Source organism: Bubalus bubalis, chromosome 2, assembly GCF_019923935.1.
Source record: "Bubalus bubalis isolate 160015118507 breed Murrah chromosome 2, NDDB_SH_1, whole genome shotgun sequence".
NCBI classification, from domain to species: Eukaryota; Metazoa; Chordata; class Mammalia; order Artiodactyla; family Bovidae; genus Bubalus; species Bubalus bubalis.
In genome coordinates, this window is record NC_059158.1 from 24,733,162 (window position 1) to 24,746,553 (window position 13,392).

At 44.7% G+C, this 13,392-nt stretch overlaps 1 protein-coding gene across 1 annotated transcript in view; it reads right to left on the minus strand.

Annotated features, from left to right (window-relative positions):
* The window catches only part of NCR3 (natural cytotoxicity triggering receptor 3), a 32,853-nt gene that overhangs the window by 383 nt on the left and 19,078 nt on the right, over positions 1 to 13,392 (minus strand). Inside the window, exons 2-4 of the mRNA XM_044928553.2 lie at positions 2,090 to 2,176; positions 1,901 to 1,957; positions 152 to 496 (exon numbers count right to left, since the gene is read on the minus strand). Coding sequence (XP_044784488.2) covers positions 152 to 496; positions 1,901 to 1,957; positions 2,090 to 2,174 — 487 coding nt within the window. The 5' untranslated portion in view covers positions 2,175 to 2,176. The remainder of the gene's footprint in view (positions 1 to 151; positions 497 to 1,900; positions 1,958 to 2,089; positions 2,177 to 13,392) is intronic.

Sequence of the window (13,392 nt, forward strand, 5' to 3'; positions counted from 1 at the left end):
GTGGGAGGAGGGGGAGAAGGGCTCAGGAGAAGAGGCCCTGGGTAGAAGTGTGCAGAGGCTCGGGGAGGGCAGCGGGCCTCGGGGAGGGACTCTCCAATATCAGGGAGGGTGGGGCCTCCAGTCAAGGGGACATGGCTTTCTGGCACCTCACCTTCCTCCACCACCAGCAGGGTCCCATTCCCTGTTCCGACACCCAGGCCCAGCACCTCCACCCTGCACACGTAGACTCCGGTGTCATGGCCTCGAGTGTCCCAGATGTGCAGCTCAGCCTGGTGGTCACAGAGGAAGCGGGAGGAGGGGAGAGGGGCCAGGCGGCCCTGGAACTCTGCGGTCTCATTCCTCACCTCCATCCCTGGGGCCACTTTGTCCCGGTACCATGTGACAGAACCAATGGCCAAACTCCCTTGGCTGGCATTGAAGGAACAGGGCAGGAAGGCGGGGGACCCCTCCTGGGTACGGATTTCAGGGGCCTGGGACACCCAGAGAACACAAGATCCTGGGGGCAGAGAGAAGACACAGAGGAGCGCCTTCCCAGTTACTCCAGAGAGAAAAGACCTGAGAGCTTGTGGTAGAATGTCCCCGCTGTACCCCCACCCCCAGACGGCCCCCAGGGACAAGTACTTTAGATGTCCCATTAAACCCTTTTTTACCAATCTAATTTCTTAACATTGCTTATTAAACAGTTTTTCAAATTCTTTTTCATACCAACTCTTACCCTCTCCCATCATTCTCTAGGTCCATCCACTAGTAACATTTTGCTGAAATTTAACTTGTCACAGTTAAAGTGAAGCTCATTAATGAATGTGGCTGCCTAGTTAACTAATATCATTAATTATATTATGCCAGGTATTATTTTAGTACTAATAGCATTCCACACCATACCATCTTACTACTGTTTTTTTGTTAAAGATCATTAAGTAAATCTCCAGGTGAAACCATGGCTGTAATTGATGGGAATCCCTATTGAATTCATCTAAATTGATGAATTACATCAACTATTAAAATTTTTGATTAAATTCTCCAGTTAATGAAATTTACCACTCATTCTTCTGTTTCAGTGATTCTCAAGCTTGAGAGCTCATTGGAAACATCTGGAGTGTTTGTTAAACCAGATTCCCAAGGCCCACTCCTGGAATATTTTATTCCGTTGTTCTGAATAAAATATTTGAATTTGCCCTAGGTCCCTGCTGATGCTGAAGCTGTAGGTCTGGAGTCCACACTGCATTTAGTTAATGAGTAGATCGGATAATTAAAATCAGTTTCATTAAGAAACTTAACTTAGATTTAATTAAATTCCTAAACTCCTAATTATATCTAAACCCTAGATAATAAGGCTAGTTTAATAAGCTTATTAAACTCATCGAATTAAAATTGACCCCTTAAAAAAATCTGACCCCTTCCTTCAAGCCCTTTTTACTGGTTCTTTAGACTTTATCTTGTTAGGAAGGCGGCTGGGAAGAAAAAGGCTTCCCTGGTGGCTCAGATGGTTGAAAATCTGCCTGCAATATGGGAGACTCATGTTCAATCCTCAGGTCGGGAAGATCCCCTGAAGAAGGGAATGGCAACCCCCTCCAGTATTCTTGCCTGGAGAATCCCATGGACAGACGAGCCTGGAGGGCTACAGTCCACGGGGTCGGGCAAAGAGTGGAACACAGCTGAGCCACTAACTTTCACTGGGAAGAAAAGAGTTCTGGCATGGAAGCTGGGGAATGACCCTCCCAGCGGGTGATACGGAGGGAACTGCAAACTGGAGGAGTGCACTGGGTTTCAGCTTTACAGAGGGATCCCCTGCTTTCAGCCCCCACCTAGCCTGCTCCCCTGGGACATCTGTGTCCAGCCTCCCCATCCTTCCTCCTCCCAGCCCCACACCCTTCAGGCTCCTGGGAGAAAGCCCCGTCACCTGGACGGATGATGATAAAGATGAACAACAGCATCTGGGCCATGTCGGAGGGTGTTCCTGTTGATGAGGAGGGACATAAGCAGTGAGGTCTGGGTGGAGGAGAATGACCCACTACTTGTGACCAGGCCTTTGGTCACTGGAGGGGGGTGGGGAGCTTCCTATGACACACAGGACTCACACATTACTTACCAAGGACCTTAATTCCCTGGGACCTCAGGCATCGAACGCATCCTTCCCTGAGGAAAGAGGATGCTGCTGACGGTGATATCTGCATTGCTAGGAGGAGGGGGCAGAGTGGGGGCCGGTTGCATAAGTGTTTAAGGGGAAGGGTGTGGCTTAGATGGCTGGTAATGCTTAGGTGGGTGGGTGGACGGGTGAGATCAGGATGTGGTTCCCCCATCTTCTGAGGTTCAAGAAGACTAACCCTTTACCAAGAATAAGCCTCCAAAAGCTTTTCTGAGCCCAGAGCTAACCCACTTCCCCTCCCCTTGGCTCAACAGCACCCAGGTCCACCCCATTCATTCCCTCCCCTCGAGTTAGGGCCCTCCGCCAGGGCTGCTCAAGAAATTCTGTAAATGAGAGGATTAGCAGAAGTCAGCTGACTGGTGGTGGCGGCAGTGAGTTGCCAGAGGCTTTGTCTGGAAGCTGTATTTGCACAGCAATCACCCTGTTTTGCTGGTAGCTCAGATGGTGAAGAGTCTGCCTGCAATGCAGGAGACCTGGGTTTGATCTCTGGGTCAGGAAGATCCCATGAAGAAGGAAATGGCAACCCACTCCAGTATTCTTGCCGGGAAAATCACATGGACGGAGGAGCCTGGTGGGCAACACTCCATGGGGTCACAGAGAGTCGGACACAACTGAGTGACTAACACACATACACAGTTTCACTTAGGCTGTGTTGACTTGGGTGTAGCTGATGGACAAGTTTGGATTCATTCAGATTCAGATCTCCATTAAAGGAATACACCTCTCAAAGAGGTCCACTTGACCAAGTGTGTTCTACACCGATTTAGGTAAAGTCACTCATCTTTATTATTTTATTCATTCTTTAGCTAACATTTCTTGAGAAATTACAAGGTGCCCCCACTACGGGAAATGCATTTTTCACAGACACAAAGGAAAGGAGACACACTGCGGGACTTCCCTGGTGGTACAGTGGATAGGAATCTGCCTGTTGATGCAGGGGACATCCCTTCCCTGGTCCGGGAAGGTTCCACCTGCTACACAGCAACTACTCTAGAGCCTCCTCGCTGCAAGTACTGAACCCATGTGCTGCAGCGATTAAACGCCACACACCTAGACCCTGTGCTTTACAATGAGAGAAGCCACTTCAATGAGAAGTCCGCACACCGCAACCAGAGTTGCCTTTGGTCTCCACAAATAGACAGAACCCTCGCACAGCAACAAAGACCCACACGGCCAAGATTACTTAATTTTTTTTTTTTTAAAGACACTTTGTGTTACACATAGGTCCAAAGTTACACAGGGATTAGTACAAGTGTGCCACACACTTTTGTATATGTATTAGCCACCTACATGAGATAACACAACACATAGAAAAGAAAGATGATATATACAAATGCTGGGTGAAATCTGCCCAGCCCTCACCGCACAGTTTCTCTGTGACTCCCTTTATAGCGGTCCATATTCTTTCTTTCTGACCAAGTTTCTTGCTGTTTCACAGCACACTCATGGATCATGCAGTTCTCCATCTTCCACAGCAGTGATCTGGAGCTTTTTTTTTTGGATAAGTTGTAATTTTATGGTTAAGAATGCTGACTTGGAGTCAGGCTGTGCTCAAAACGCCAGCTCGCCTACAAACTAGTTACCTAATCTTGGACAAATTATTGAACCTCTCTGAACCACCTAGACAAGGATGGGTACCTCACAGTCTGGGAAGGACTGACTCAGCCGTTCACTGAGTGGAGTGGCAGCCTCTTCAGGGTCATCTAACCAGAAGGTGTGGAGATAGTGGTGGCATAGCAAGGCAAGGACCGCCCCCTGGTGGCCACAGAGCATGGGGCGGCCTGAGGCCCCAGTACACGGCTCTTCACAACTGGGCCTTAACTGTAGCTTGCGCTCTGTTCCATACCTTGCCTTGTCCTGTCAATAACCCATCCTCACACCCAAAGGGTGAATGTGGCGCAAACTGTCTCTTCCAGTCAACTGTGAGAATCCCATGATTTGGGGAAGGAGGGAAGGTCGCCACCAGTGGAGTGGGGGTGAGGGGCTGGAATGGGCAACTGGCCTGAAGATAAAACTGCAATTCACAGACTTGATCGCATGGCACTACTCCATGTCTCAGAGCAATGAGGCTTAGAAGTCAAGGCAATGTAAACGGGAATCATGGTTCCACCACTTACACATCTGTAAAATGGGAGTAGCTTTTGTCGGTTTCCAGACCCCACTGTAGCGGAGAGTCAGTGTATGTTATGTTAGCCTTTCTCTCCCTGTCAGTCCTGGGCGAGAATGACCAGTGGTACAGTTGGGCCTGAACTCAAAGGTTTTTTGCTCTTTCCACCTCTTTTTGCTACCTAAGATTTCCAATATCCCAAAATGTTGTGGATTCTGAAGATAGTACTTGGCTTGTTTTAAAGACCATCTAGAATAAATCCTGGTGTATGTGGGGATTCAAGGACCCTATTCAATAACTCTGAGAGCCTCTAAAGAACTTTAACCTGTGCTAATTAGCTCGGCAAAATCAAGGATGGAATTTTTCTTTTTTTAATAATTTTACTTTTGGCTGTGCTGGGTCTTCGTTGCTTTCTGCAGGCTTTCTCTATTTGCAGCAAGCAGTGGTTACACTTGGTTGCAGTGTGCAGGCTCCTCATTGCGGTGGCTTTTCTTGTTTCAGAGCACAGGTTCTAGGAGCACGGGCTTCAGTAGTTGCGGCTCGTGGGCCCTTGAGTTCCGGGCTCAGTATTTGTGCTGCATGAGCTTAGTTGCTCCACAGCATGTGGGATCTTCCCAGACCAGGGATGGCACCCATGTCTTCTCCATTGCAAAGCAGATTCTTATCCACTAAGGGAGTCTTTGAATGGAATTTTTCAAAACAAACTTTTACCAGCTACTCGAGAAGAAAGGCAAGAAGTAGGAATAAAAAAGTTGTGGAATGTATGTATACACATCTCGCTTGATAAATCTGACAGTGGTCTGCCTTGAGGCTGGTCAGGGCCAATAAACTCCCAACTTAGAACAGAGGTGAAAACACAGAAGAGTTTCTGGAATCATAGCACAGGTGACCCCATCTCACCTAGTGTTTCCTCCTCCAAGTGTTGGCAAGGGTGAGACGTGGGGAACTTCTCCAGTCAGTCAGTTCAGTTCAGTTCAGTTCAGTCAGTCAGTTGTGTCTGACTCTGCAACCCCATGGACTGCAGCGTGTCAGGCTTCCCTGTCAATCACCAACTTCCAGAGTTTACTCAAACTCATGTTCACTGAGTCGGTGATGCCATCCAACCACCTCATCCTCTGTCGTCCCCTTCTCCTCCTGCCTTCAATCCTTCCCAGCATCAGGGTCTTTTCAAATGAGTCAGTTGTTCGCATCAAGTGGCCAAAGTATTGGAGTTTCAGCTTCAACATCAGTCCTTCTAATGAATATTCAGGACTGATTTCCTTTAGGAGGGACTGGTTGGATCTCCTTGCAGTCCAAGGGACTCTCAAGAGTCTTCTCCAACACCATAGTTCAAAAGCATCAATTCTTCAGCGTTCAGCTTTCTTTATGGTCCAACTCTCACATCCATACATGACCACTGGAAAACCATAGCCTTGACTAGACGGACCTTTGTTGGCAAAGTAATGTCTCTGCTTTTTAATATGCTGTCTAGGTTGGTCATAACTTTTCTTCCAAGGAGTAAGCAATTTTAATTTCATGGCTGCAGTCACCATCTGCAGTGATTTTGGAGCCCAAAAGAATACTGCCACTGTTTCCACTGTTTCCCCATCTATTTGCTATGAAGTGATAGGATCAGATGCCATGATCTTAGTTTTCTGAATGCTGAGCTTTAAGCCAACTTTTCCGCTCTCCAATTTCACTTTCATCAAGAGGCTCTTTAGTTCTTCTTCACTTTCTGCCATAAGGGTGGTATCATCTTACATATCTGAGGTTATTGATATTTCTTCCACAATCTTGATTCCAGCTTGCGCTTCATCCAGCCCAGCATTTCTCATGATGTACTCTGCATATAAGTTAAATAAGCAGGGTGACTATCTACAGCTTTGATGTACTCCTTTCCCTATTTGGAACCAGTCTGTTGTTCCATGTTGTTCCAACGTCTCCAGTCAAGTCCTTATAAATATTTTTTGACTAATTAATGGCTCCCAGGTTATACTCTCAATCTCTAACCATGACTTCTCAGAGGTTCACCCATCCCTTGCCCTCTTTTTTTTTTTTTTTTTTTTTTAATATTTACTTGGCTGCACCAGGTCTTAGTTGTGGCATCTTTCAGTTGTGGCTCATGGGATCTTTCGTTGAGGTATGTGGGATCTAGTTCCATGACCAGGGATCCTACCTGAGCCCCTGCAGTGGGAGTACAGAGCCTTAGCCACTGGACCACCAGGGAAGTCTCTTGCCTCTCCTTCTTGGTGTCATGGTCCAACTCCCTCACATTCACCAAGAGCAGGCCCTTGGCTCTCCAGCTTTCTATTTCAACCTCTGCCATCTCTCTAGAAGACAATGTCCGTGTATGTGATATTTTTATATACAGATATAAATATTTACAGTAAAGTTCAGTTCAGTCACTCAGTCTTGTCCTACTCTCTACAACCCCATGTATTGCAGCACACCAGGCTTCCCTGTCCACCACCAACTCCTCAGTTCAGTTCAGTTCAGTCGCATCTGACTCTTTGTGACCCCATGAATCGCAGCATGCTGGGCCTCCCTGTCCATCACCAACTCCCGGAGTCCACCAACTCCTAGAGCTTGTTTTTTCACCTCTTTTCCTGTTCTAAGTTGGGAGTTTATTGGCCCTTAAGACAGACCACGGTCAGATTTATCAAACCAGAGATATCTGTACATCCATTCCATAACTTTTTTATTCCTATTTCTTGTCTTTCTTCTTGAGTAGCTAGTAAACATTTCTTTTGAAAAAATTCCATCCAAGGACTTCTCTGGTGGACAAGAATCTGCTTTGCAATGGAGAAGACATGGGTGCGATCCCTGGTCTGGGAAGATCCCACATGCTGTGGCAACTAAGCCCACACACCACAACCACTGAGCCCCAAACTCTGTGGCCCATGAGCCGCAACTACAGTCAAGTACATAGATCTTAAGTGTAGAGTTTGATAACCTCTGGCAAAGATACGAGCCCATGTAAATAGCACTGCAACTGATATACAGATCATTTCCATCACCCCAGAAAATTCTCCTATGCCCCTCTTTGGTCAATCCTTTTCCTCTCCCAGAAGCAACTACTGATTTATACTCCTATAGATTAGTTTAGTCTGTTCTTTTTTAAAAAACAAAACAAAACAATATTTACTTATTTGGCTGTGTCAAGTCTTCGTTGTGTCATGCCGGATCTTTCTGCGGCAGCACACAGACTCTCTAGTTGTGGTTCACCCACTCAGTAGCTGCTGGTCGAGGGCTCCAGAGCACATGGGCTTCAGTAGTTGCGGCACACGGGCTTAGTTGCTCCAAGACATGTGGGGTCTTAGTTCCCTGACCAGGGATCGATCCTGCGTCCCCTGCATTGCAAGGCAAATTCTTAACCACTGGGCTACCAGGGAAGTCCTAGTTTAATCTGTTCTTGAACTTCATACAAATGGAACCATATAGCATACACTCCTGTACCCCGCTTCTTCCATTCTGCATAATGCCTGTGAGATTCATCTGTTTTGATCCAGGTATATCAGTAGTTTGTTCCTTTTTGTTGCTGAGTGGTATTTCATTTATGGATGTATCACAGCTTGCTTATCCATTCACTTGATGATGTATTAGGTTATTTCTATTGGTTGGGTATTATGCATACATCTCCTGTGAACATTCTTGCACATAACTTGCCAATTATTTTTCAACACACCAATTTCACAGTTGCTTTGCCTTGTCTACTCCAACTATCACCTTGACTCTATGTGACCCATACCTCGGATCTTTTCTCCATCTTAACTCTTCTTTCTCAAGGACACAAAAGCAACCAGACCTGAGTCCCTCCGGCTCCTGTACCCGCCACACGCGCTTTCACACCATTTTCCTGTTGGTAGACTTTTGGGTTGTTTCTCCTACTTTTATTCAACTAACTGAGCATCTACCATGGGCTTACCCAGGCAATTCTCTCAAGATGCTTCCCTGGTGGCTCAGATGGTAAAGAATCTGCCTGCAATTTGCGAGACCAGGGTTTGATCCCTGGTTTGGGAAAACCCCTTGGAGAAAGGAACGGCACAGCCACAGTTTTAACTAATGCTATTCCCAACCTGTATCTCCATCCCAATCTCCAACCTTTGCCTCAGGCCTTTTTCTGAAATCTGAGTCCAGAATATCTAACTGCCCTCTAGGCATATCCCCCAGAATATTCCACAGGCATTTCAAAACCATCAGTGTCCACCCAAACTGGGTCAGCCTTCTACATTCCCCACCTCAGTGAATGGAAACACAATCTACCCAGACATTCAAAGCAAAATCCCGGGACTTGTCCTATGGTGCCTTCTCCTTCTGTTCCCCCGTCCAAACAATCCCCAAGTGCTAACCACTCTGCCTCTGGGATATCTAGGGGTCTTTCTCTGCCTCTTGGTTCTTACTTCTAGCTAAGGCCCGCATCATCTCAAGATGAAACCAGGACATTGCTTCTCTGATGGACAGTGGTTTCTTCTCAGTATCTATTCCAGGCCTCCCTCTCTGAGTATCAAGGCTCATCCATCTATTCAACTATGCCTTTACTGAGTGCCTTCCATGTGCTAGGCACCCTATCTTCATCCTCCCTGATCTTGCTCTCACCTCTGTCCTTGTCTCTCATACGTCTCTGTCCACAACTCTTTTTTGTCTCACCATCTTTATCTGGTGTCTTCCTATCTCTCTACCTGCATGCTGCATCTCTTTCTGCTTTCCCATCTTTCTCCACATTGTCCCTCCCCATCAGGACACCTCTTTCCCCTTCTCCATCTCTCACCCTCTTTCTCCCTGATTTCCCTTTGAGTGGGAGAATGAGTTAAGGATGGCGAAGTGCTCACCTTTCCCTCTGAGGACTGATCACCCTGCCCCCACCACCCCCACTGAGAAACCTTTCCTAAGTCTGCCACTTAGCTGGCTGGGACCACTTCTGGGTGCCTGAAGACTCTTGTGCAAGGATTCCTGTTTTTAAAAAAGTGAATATTAGAGGAAGGCTTTACCTTACATCTGTCAGAAACTGATAAATCAAACAAGCACATAATAACTAAAGACATGAAAGAGTGAAAACAGACAATTAACAAGCTTGATCGAATGGGACTATGTAGAATATTAGAATAATTAGAAAATATCCATTATTTTCAGGTACACAGATAGATGTTAAAAAAAAGAATCAAAATCATTTAGAACACAATTCCTGACCAACATCCATGACAACATAAAATAATAACAAGAATATTTATCATGGGCTTGGAAAATTTACAACTGCATTTCTGGGACTTCCCTGGTGGTCCATGGTTAAGACTTCACCTTCCAGGGCAGGGGGTGTGGGACCAGTCTCTGGTCAGGGAGCTAAGATCCCACATGCCTCGTGGCCAAAAACCCAAACATAAAGCAGAGTAACACTGTAACAAATTCAATAAAGATTTTAAAAAAGAAGGCAAACTTTCTTTTTAAAAATGCATTTTTAATATATTTATAAGCTTTAAAAACATACTTCTAAATAATTGAAATGTTAAAAGAAAATATAATGGAATTTAAAATATTTTGAATGGGAGTTCACTGGTGGTCCAATGGTTGGAATCCAGTGCTTTCATTGCCAGGGTCTGGATCATCCAGGAACTAAGATCACACAAGCCGCACGTCATGGCCAAAAAAAAAAAAATTATTTACAATTGAATGGCTGAAAACACTGCCTATCGAAACTGCTGTGAGATGTAGCTAAAACAATTCATGGAAGAAAGTAAATGTGAGGATTAGGAAAGAAAGTTTGAAAATCAATGAACTGAACAGATATTTCAAGAAATTAGAAAAAGTACACAGAATAATGACCCAAAATTTAGGATGGAAATAATAAAGATACTTTTAGAAATTAATTAACTAGAAAACAAAGAAACACTAGAACAGAAAAATACATATTTACAGAGACTACTTATATTAAAAAATCTCCCATCAAACTGGTGAAGCATGAAGAAAAAAGGCATACACATATACACAGAAAAGTAATTTATAGGGAATGCAATATCTGATACATTAGATATTTATATTACAAATTTTGATAAGACAAAATAACTTTCTAGAAAAATATATAACCAAAACTGACTCAAAAAAAATTAGAAGCCTGATATTCCTAAAACCATTAAAGAAGTTGAATCAGACATTCAAAATTTAACCACCAAAAAGATCACCAAGCCCAGGTAGCTATAAAATCATCAAAACAAAGGTCACTCCAATCATATAAAAATTATCCTGAAAGTGAAAGTGAAAGTCGTTCAGTCATGTCCGACTCTTTGGGACCCAATGGACTATATATTATAGTCCATGGAATTCTCCAGGCCAGAATACTGCAGTGGGTAGCCTTTCCCCTCTCCAGGGGATCTTCCCAACCCAGGGATTGAACACAGGTCTCCCACATTGCAGGCGGATTCTTTACCAGCTTTATTAATATTTTTTTCTCGCATCTATGTTCATGAAGGAAATTGTTTAATAATTTTTCTTTCTCAAAAGCCTTGCCTAGCTTTTGGAGCAAGGTTATATTAATCTTATGAAGTAAGTTGAGAAACTTTTTCTGTTTTCTGACCACCACAAAACTTTTTCTGTTTTCCTAGTGGTCAGAAAACAGACCTAAAAAACCTAAAACCAGAATTTACTAAATAGTATAAAACTTAACCGGGAATTCCTTGGTGGCCTGGTGGTTAAAACTTCTTGCTTCCACTGCAAGGGGCGTGGGTTTGACAATTAAAGCATTTTACAAAAGCTGTTCATGATAAACAACGACTCAGATTTTTAAAATAGAAAACATTTCACAACAGTTATCTATGATTTAAAAAATTAGGACTGTATATAAAATGCTTCCTTCTCATTAAATTTAGTGTATATTTTTGAAATGACTGTCTTTTTTTCCCTTCTACACCTCTCCTCCTGTTCCTGTTAATACCCCCATCTTACCCATCATCTTTTCTGGGCATACTTGCATTTCTGACAGGCGTCCTTCCATCACTGCTAGAAGCTGACACTAAGTTTTGTTGTTTTTCAATTCATGATAAATTTTGGGAAACAATTTCCACCTGCTTTTGGCAATACATTTCTGGTGTGTTGTCATCTTTTGGAAAATTGTGTTCCTCTTCTTTACATTTTTTTTTCATAGTTCATTGAACAGAAGTTTTGGTCACTTCTTTTTGTTACTCATCCAAATGAGCCAGAGGGCTTCCCTAGTGGTCTAGTGGTTAAGAATCTGCCTGCCAATGCAGGGGACACGGTTCCTGTTCCAGAAAGGTTCCACACGTGGAAGAAGCTAAGCCTGGGTACCACAGCTACTGAGACCACCCTCTACAGTCTGTGCTGTGCTCTGCAACAAGAGAGGTCCTCAAACTGCAGTAAGGACCCAATAGAGCCAAAAATAAATGTCTTTTAAAAAACAGAGAGAGAAACTTTTAAGTTTAAAAAAAAAATGAGCTAGATTCTTCTAAACTATTAGCAGGAGGACCTTTGGGACAGGGGGCAGGATGGCTTTCCAGATTTACAAGTTCAAGGACTCCTTCTCTTTGCCATGAGCTGTGCTGAGTCGCTCAGTCGTGTCCAACTCTTTGCGACCTCATGTACTGTAGCCCGCCAGGCTACCCTGTCCATGGGGATTCTCCAGGCAATAATACTGGAGTGGGTTACCATGCCCTCCTCCAGGGGCTCTTCCCAACCCAGGGATTGAACCTAGGTCTCCAGCATTGCAGGCAGATTCTTTACATCTGAGCCACCAGGGAAGCCCCTCTTTTGCCATAACAATGGATCATTTTCCTTAAAATTTGGTACCTCTGTATAGCCACTACCTCCACAACCTCTGAGAACCTCTCCCAGTTAAGCAAGCATTTACTGCCCACCCCCAGCCTTAGGCTTCTTTATTTCACAGAAGAGCTCACAGGCTGCTGTCTCCCAAGTTCACCTAATGTGATGAACTTAATATTAAAAGGAGAATTTTGCTGGCACTTTCTGAGATCTGCTGCCTTTGGGTCCCTTTGGGTGCTTTAAAACATTCTCTCAGATTTCTCTGGTGGTCCAATGTCCATCCTAAAGGAAATCAGTCCTGAATATTCATTGGAAGGACTGATGCTGAAGCTGAAACTTCAAGACTTTGGCCACCTGATGCGAAGAACCGACTCATTGGAAAAGACCCTGATGCTGGGAAAGATTGAAGGCAGGAGGAGACGGGGAAGACAGAGGATGAGATGGTTGGATGGCATTATTGACTCAATGGACATGAGTTTGAGCAAACTCTGGGAGTTGGTGATGGACAGGGAAGCCTGGCATGCTGCAGTCCATGGGGTTGCAAAGAGTTGGACATGACTGAGTAACTGAACTGAACCAGTGGCTAAGATTCCACACTCCCAGTGCAGGGGGCCCAGATTTGGTCCCTGGTCAGGGAACTAGGTCCCACATGCCACAACAAAAATTGAAGATCCCGCGTGCCTCAACTAAGGCCCAGCACGGACAAATAAAGAAATATTTTTTAAAAAACAAAAGCATTCTGTCTCCACCTTTACTGGTATTTGAATCTGCTCAGTCAGCACCACTCTCAGCTTTTCTCTCCAGGTGTTAGGCCTTTCCTCCCAGGAAGGAATATTTGCTTTTTTTTTTTAAGCAGTCACTGGGACCCTCCCTATTCGCCTGGTTTTCTGGAAGGATGCCTGGGACTGCCTGCTCAGTGGGGAATTTGGTCACATAGATGCATAAATTGGAGCTTGTAGGCACTCTGTATCTCCTAGCTTCACTGAAAATGTAGTGTGTGTGTGTGTTTCCAATTTCTTTACAGGTGTCAAGAAGAGAAATTTAGAAATAAACTGCTGCCACATTCCCCTCAAAGCTCTACAAGGAGGCTTTTTAGAAAAGAGAAGTCTTTGGCAGTAGCAATCTTGGTGAGTTGGTTATGGCTCTATGGAGCTGTCCCTTGTCAGCTCAGAATCCTCACTTGTTCTCCGGCCTCAGTGAAAGCCTTTTGTTAACCAATTCCTGTCTGGTGCAAACACCAGGATGCCCTTCTGTTCATTTACAATAAGAAATAAGGCTGCAGAGACCAGAGACCTGTTACTTCCCAGTTCCCCCAACACTCTCTCTCTCTCTCTCTCTCTCACACACACACAGGGATCATTCAGGGTCCCGGCCGGAAATCATATCTTCAAATTTG